Source organism: Takifugu rubripes, chromosome 13 (genome assembly GCF_901000725.2).
Source record: "Takifugu rubripes chromosome 13, fTakRub1.2, whole genome shotgun sequence".
Lineage (NCBI taxonomy): Eukaryota > Metazoa > Chordata > Actinopteri > Tetraodontiformes > Tetraodontidae > Takifugu > Takifugu rubripes.
In genome coordinates this window covers 15664531-15671524 of record NC_042297.1, presented here as the reverse complement: position 1 = coordinate 15671524, position 6994 = coordinate 15664531, and the positions used below count along the sequence as shown (strand labels likewise).

General features: G+C 46.2%; 1 protein-coding gene across 2 annotated transcripts; it reads left to right on the top strand.

Annotated features, from left to right (window-relative positions):
• The first annotated feature begins 203 nt into the window (after nt 1–203).
• On the top strand, nt 204–6968 carry marchf7 (membrane-associated ring finger (C3HC4) 7). 2 transcript variants are annotated; one of them, XM_029845718.1, is made up of 11 exons: nt 204–397; nt 1558–1750; nt 2680–2823; nt 2918–3065; nt 3301–3489; nt 3629–4739; nt 4842–5011; nt 5101–5204; nt 5469–5573; nt 5700–5748; nt 6273–6968. In XM_029845718.1, the coding sequence occupies exons 2-11, from the start codon at nt 1565–1567 to the stop codon at nt 6359–6361; spliced, it is 2295 nt and encodes a 764-aa protein (XP_029701578.1). In that variant the 5' UTR covers nt 204–397; nt 1558–1564; the 3' UTR covers nt 6362–6968. The 2 variants fall into 2 exon arrangements, with proteins under 2 accessions (XP_029701578.1, XP_011608370.2); XM_011610068.2 differs by having other exon boundaries at nt 205–479.
• The last annotated feature ends 26 nt before the right edge of the window (nt 6969–6994 follow it).

Genomic DNA, 6994 nt, shown 5'->3' with positions numbered 1-6994 from the left:
AAACAGTGCACACGTGTAACACGTGTTTAATATATAATCTGCTTTAAGTAAAGATTAGTGCGGAGTATCGTAGTTAAACGTTTATGTGCACGTTTGATGACTTCTGCGTATTTGCTCCCATTCTGTCGCGCAGTTACCACAAGAGGGCGCTGTTTATAGATCCTGTTGCTTCATCATTAAAGTTGTCGACAATCGGTAGAGCTTTACATTTATATGTTGCCAAAATGTGGGTCCTTCTCGCGCATCAATCTTGTGGCTACCAATAGATTAGAGCAAACGTGTGGATGATAAATCGCTATAAAGTGATCTTTTCGAACCTCTCCCTCTGATTCCCTGCGCCACGTGATCATTTGTCAACAGGAGTCAATACGGACGCCATCGCTGCTGAAAATTAAAGGTGATGACTTTGCGCCCTGACAGCTCGCTGTCCTCTTTATTTCACCATCTGCATCTTATTAGTGGGATCTGTCGTTATCAAGGTGAGCCAATAAGCATTTGGTGGGTGCATCATCAGTTATTACACTCTTATATCAGACTTGCATGGCAGGGCACAAGTGTCCAGCTAACAACTTAGCGTTAGCATTCTAGCTAACGGTGTTGATAATGCAGCAAAAAGCTCCATCGAATAGTCCTAAAGCAGCTGAAATGTTCCGCGGCCGCATCCGAACAGGGACAAATAAGTCGAGAATAAACATGACACGATGTTTAAATGTCGTGTCCCGTCTCTGTCAAGGCCATCTAGTAACAAAACGATCTTAGGGTGCGGTTTTAGCTTTTTCTTGTTCCTTCTTTGAAAACTCAAAAAGTGATGGCTGATTTGTGACTAAAAACATTGGGAATGCGGAAAAGGCGACGTTATTGTCGATTGGCGTCGTCCAACCTGCAAAGAAATCGAGTCTGTTTTTCGACTTTTATGTGGTGCACTTTAAGTTGGTACTGACACTAGCATTTTCCTGCTTTAATGCAAGTCTTGCGCTCGGTTTTTCGTCGTAGTTTAACTAATGATAGCACTTTTATTTGTGTATTTATTAGCGTATTTATAGTCTGTTCGTATTCTGTACTAACACTTTAAAACCCCTCCTTATATATTGTCTACAGTATAATAATTAATACAGCTATACTGTATTTCTAGATCAATATTGGTGTCAGCGAGTTACTCTCATTGTTCCACATTGAACAACTGTTATAGACGCAGATGTGAATGGTTAAAGAGCATCTCAGAATTGCTTTACAGTATCCTGTTTACATGCTGTTGAAAGTGCTTCGGCTTGCTTTAAGTGTCATATTCATGTGACTGAGTTCAGAGTCCCCAAGATAGACACTGCAACTCGGATCCGAGGGGTTTGGCAACGCCGTGGCGGAAATGCGATTACAGACTAGATTGCAAGGGTGCAGGCTGTTTATGAGGCCATGCTGCAGGTGTAAAGTTCACCTCATCTCTGCTCATTTGTTCTGGGATAATTGACTCGTCCAGGGTAGCGTTGTTGTTGTTGTTGTTTTCTTTTGCTGGCTGCCCAACAGCTGACCCCAACCATCTCGCCCACCCTGCTTGAACAGGTAATCCATGATGGACTCTGGCTCTCGCAGGCTTCCTTTCTTTCTGCCCAGTTCGAGGCCATCCTACATATCTAGCCCGCGACTCTCCTCGTCATCTCTGGGCTCGACCAGGTTGCACAGCGGGGAGACGGCGTCGAGCCATGACAGGTTTCCGAGAGTGTCCTCATCTTATAAAGCCGACCTGGACCAACAGGTATGATTGCACAGAAGTAAACGCAGATGTCCTTTTGTTCCTTAGTCTTGAATTTAGTCTATCTTAATCTAAATGTGTATGACGAGCCCATTTCATTATTGCAGTAGGGTCAGGTGGAATATTATTGGATTAAGATTAAAATGAACGACAATAGTACTTTTAGGGCTCACGCCTTCCTCCGACTCTATCAGAATTTCACTTTTATTTTAAATTTCTTCACATCTGCCTCGTGTATTAAGTACTGAGAGAAAGACTTTAAAAGATGCCAATTTCTTCCAGTTTCCCTCTGGAGTCCAGAATCGTAGATAACGGCATATGTCAGCAGTGCAGCAGTAGCGGCACTGAGTGTCTTTTTATAGAGCAGCCTAGATTCTTGGCTCTCGTGTGTATTTTAGTCCTGCTTGCCCCTCTCAGGATAGTGTTTCTAATGGCCCGGGCCCCTGTTGTCTCTCCAGAATATTCCTAAGCAAGGTGCAAACCCTGAATAAGCCACTTCTTCTCTGTCTTGTTAGATTGTGGGTGCATTGAGCCCAGCAGCAGCTGCTGCTATTTTTGCCATGGACGTGTTTTTAAAGACAGATTCCTCAATACTAATGTTTGATTCTGTTCTACCATGTTAGCATTTGTTGTTTAGGACAAAAACACCTATCTTATGAACAAACATACCGTATGTACGTTATAAATTGTTGTTTTTGCTGTGTACAACATACTGTGCTGCTGCGGATGATGCAGGATTTTAGATGATGCAAACTGTGCTCATAGAACTCTGCAATTACATCAGCTCTTTCCATTAATGTGCGGTCGAGATGTGTAATAAGTCAGCACTATAGCACTTAAAGCCAGACGCTTGTGGTCAGTTCAGCGGTAAAAGGTCTCAGAGGTGAGACAACATTTAAACTGATCTTTCAAATCCTTTTCTTCCATTGAAGAGTTCCCGTCTCCTGGGCTCGAGAGACTTCGGGAGCTCTGAGAGCCGCTCCTCCAGCTGGAAGTTACCCTCCTCTCTGACCTCCTCCAGTAGATCCTACGATCGCCCGTGGGCTGACTCGACTCTCGGCAGCAGGATTAAATCGGTATTAGAGCTGTGCTCTCATTCAGTCCTTCCTGAATCATAATTGGTGAAATATGAGCTTTTGTTTTTTTTAATGTGGGTTTTTATTTTCCCAGACTGATTCTGAGGGGACGTTGGGGATGCGCTCAGTCGTGTTGAACGCCGCTGATGATGGCGATTCTAAAAGGGCCAAAATGTCATACAGCAACAGAGGACTCTACTCAAGAACGCCCAGCACGTTAGCTACAGGATCCACCTTTACCAGTAAGGGGCTTAGCAGTGCCAAAGGTACATAATATCAGGTGTGTGGAGGTCACGGTGCGCCTCGTAGCTCCCCTGACCTCATGTGCGGCTGGCAAACGTGAGGAAAAACAGTCCGGTTGAGTCATGCTTCCAGTTTACGGACCTGTTTTTTTTTACTCGTCCTCTACTTGCTATATGTTTATTGTGTTCAAATGTATGACCCCTTAAAGCAGTTTGCCTCCTCTTTTCTCAACAGATGTGGGTGAAAAGCAGCGCGACACTCCCTCCCCGACGCCGTGCCGTTTCCACGCTCGGTCATCGACATCATCTTCCTCATCCTCATCCTCTTCAAATCCGCTTTGGTCCAGGAGAGAGACAAAGAATGAGAGCGGCCTCGCAGGTTTGGGAGAAGGGAGGATTAGGAGTGGATTTGCGCCATCATTGTGTAGGCACAGCAACACTCTGAGCACAATAATCTGCCCCCCACAATGTGATGACTTGTTTGCTGGCATTTTGTTAACATCGTTTTTAAAAAATGAGGGATTGATGGAGGGAAATGTACACTTTTATTTTTCTTATTTCAGGTCAAAGCCACAGGGTGACTTCCACGTATGCGCAGGGGGCTCGGCCCAAAGAGACCACCTACTGTTCCCCCTCCTCGTCTTCTTCTTACTCCCCCATGGCGAGAGAAAGCTCCCGGAATCACCTCACAACATCTTCCACCTCGCAGTATTCTTCACTGGGACGCGATTTGAGCAGCAGAACTTCAGCCCGGTTCTCACTTGGGTCGCCCCGCCTGCAGCCACCTCAGGAACAGCAGAGAAGCTACCAAACGTCACCACTCGTCTCCCCCTCCTTCCCGTCTCGCACCTCCCTGTACGCTGCACCCTCGGCCAGAGCCGAGACGGCGCTCCCTCCACGGCCGAATCCCGAAGGCGTCGAATCGGAAGGCACCCGCTCCACCCGCCGCCTTCTGTCCAGACTCTTCTCACGTCGCTCCAGCCAAGACTCTTCGAGCGGCTCCAGCATTCGCTCCCTCGATGACGACGGTCCATCTGCTGGGGGGAAACGCGCGGTCACGGTTCAGGGGACCAGGACATCTTGTGTGGAGCCAAGTACTCGAACCTCAGAGACGACCTTTGGGATCCTCAGGAATCGCAGAACAGCCCGCGCCCCAGTCCAGGAAAGCAACCCTGGCGGCTACCGCGGCGGCCCGTCTGAGCTGCCCCCCTCCTCGAGAGAACCTGGAGCCGGCAGCAGTGTCCCAAGACACGGAGGGATGTCCTCCTCTTGGCTGTCTTCCTCCATCCGCGACCGCTGCTCTCCTCTCCTGTCTCGACTCAGAAGGCACGCCAGGGACGAGAGTCAACGCTCCTCTGGGGGGTGGAGCAACAATGACTGCAGCTCCTCACACGATGATGATCATGATGAAGAAGAGGAGGAGGAGGAAGAGAAAGATGAAGGAGCTGCCGGTTTACCAGCATTTGGGAACGGCGGTTCCCGCAGACTCCCGGATGGCGTCCGGCCAGCGTCAGAAGATGATACCGATGAGTTCTCGCCCCGCCGCAGGGTCGGGGTCTGTGAGAACGTATCACTTCCCAGAAGTTTTAGTAGTGTTGAGAACCAGACGGGTGACCAGAAGGAGACGGACGCGTCTGGCAAGGATGAGGAGAAGCTCCGCAAGATCAAGGAGAGGTATCAAGTGTGATTCCTGTTTCCTCTCGTTCAACTTTGAGACGTGGCCATTTCCATCGCCAACAGCTCGGGTGGAGTGATCCCGTCTTTTTGCTCCCTCAGGCTGCTGCTAGAGGAATCTGACGAGGAAGAAGGTGACATGTGCCGCATCTGCCAGATGGGCGAGGACTCCTCCTCCAACCCCTTGATCCAGCCGTGTCGGTGTATAGGCAGTCTGCAGTATGTTCATCAGGATTGCATCAAGAGGTGGATTTGCTCCAAAATCAGCTCAGGTGAATGAAAGAGCCCCCCCCAACCTTCAGATCTAATTAAGTCCTCGTCTGATCGGCCCGCTAATCCGCCGTGTTTTTGCCTCCATTAGCAACAAACCTGGAAGCCATCACAACGTGCGAACTCTGCAAAGAGAAGCTGCATTTGAATATAGACGACTTTAACATCCAGGAGTTATACAGGACACACGTACAAGTGAGTGAGACACGAGGTGCCATCGAGAATAAAGGGGAGGGGAGGGGCTTATTTCCTTCGTGCAGCCTAACACCAGAGGGCGATAAACATAATTCACCTGCTCTTTGAATTGAGTAACTGGTTTTTAAAACCTTGGTCATCCTTTTGTAGCGTGCCTTAGATTGTTACAGAAAGCCTTGGGTTTGAACAATTAGTGTTTATATTATATGAATTCCAAATATAGATTTAATGAAGTGGTTTGATTCTGGATTCTTTTGTCTACAGTCAGAGTATGATGAATTCATCAGCAGTGGACTCTACCTGGTGGTGCTGCTTCATTTCTGTGAGCAGAGGTTCTCAGATGTGCTGGGAGCTGTTGATGGAGCTGGGGTACGAACACACACACACATACACACACACGCCCGCTAATGCATGCTCATATAAACATGATTGATGTTTAAATCTTATCAAATAAATCTTGAAAAAAGACCCGTTTCTTCCCCCTTTCTCACCCAGTTATTCAACGTGTTGAGAATCCTTCATGAACACATGGACAATCTTGAAAGTACGTTTCTCATATTTGACGAGGAGCCGCCCTCGCGTATCAAGCAGGTTCCTACAGAAGATTATCAAAACCACCCATGAGGGAAACAATTACGTTTGTTTTTCTTTCTTTTATTGAGCACCTCGAGAAAGAAGTCATTATATGCAAAAAAGCATTTTCATAATCGAATTGTTCCAGAAAAAGTTAATCTGATAAGAGCTCCATAAAAACAATCAGTCGCTCGGGGTGATGGAGTTACTTTCCCTTAACTTCCTCCTTAACTGCCCAATAGAAAGCTTCAAAGTGAACTTCAGCATCTTGTTTTTTGAAGTCCTTATCCTGAAATCTGCTTGTGAATGAAAAGTGAAGGTATATAAGAGTCCGAAGTAAAGTTTCACCAGGATGGCTTTCCGCCTTTATTCTCCTCCACCACATTTTTTTTTCTCAGGCGAGTGGCCCTTGTGCTCTTCTGTAGGTTCCAGTTTAGCTCTACTGGTGTCTTCTATTATGTGTTGGCGTCCATTTATCCTGTTTTTGGATTGCAGATCCCCTTGCTGAGGATGAAGAGGTTCAGGACAACAGGCCATCCATTGAGTTTTCCGATCTGGACGATGACCTTGAGGACGAGTACTAGCGCTCGCTCGCCTTTGTTGCCGGTGGTTTTTGCTACTATGCAACCTTAATGCATATTGGAAAAAAACAACAAAAAAACCATTTCTGTTTGAGTGTGCACTTTATGTAAAAGTACATCTTTGAACCAGTTCAACCACAAGTGCTTTATGTTGCCAGTGAAATCCAGAACAAGAAAGCACAGAGCAATGTGTCAGTTTGTTCTAGTGATACTAAGGGTTCTACTTGGGGAAATAAGACAAACTGCTTTGCTTTAATTGTCGAGCTTCTTTTGATTTGATATCCGGTCAGAATTTCCGGACATTTTTAGTTTGCCGTAAACAGCTCAGTTATTTCCTGCGGTTTAAGATTAAATGTTGAATGCAAACGACTACAAGTCAGTCTTTATATTGCAATTTACATTGCAACTGTTCTACAGCATGTTGATTCACTGGAAAATATCATTTCATTCATTCACAAAATTAGCCGTTCACGTTCAACTTTGTGTCAAAATGGCTGCTGTTGAACAGTGTTAATCACATCGTACAGATCTCTGTACAGAAATACTTCCTTTCAGCTCATCAATATTAAGAAACTTGTGTTGCCATATGCAATAAAGTATTCCTACAAGACTTGGTAGTTTGTCAAACTTCCAGCC

Coding starts and splice junctions, on each gene's coding strand:
- marchf7 (XM_029845718.1), top strand. CDS start 1,565: ATGATGGACTCTGGCTCTCGCAGGCTTCCTTTCTTTCTGCCCAGTTCG. Junction 1,751..2,679: donor AAGCCGACCTGGACCAACAG/GTATGATTGCAC, acceptor CTTCCATTGAAG/AGTTCCCGTCTCCTGGGCTC. Junction 3,066..3,300: donor TACAGGATCCACCTTTACCA/GTAAGGGGCTTA, acceptor TTTTCTCAACAG/ATGTGGGTGAAAAGCAGCGC.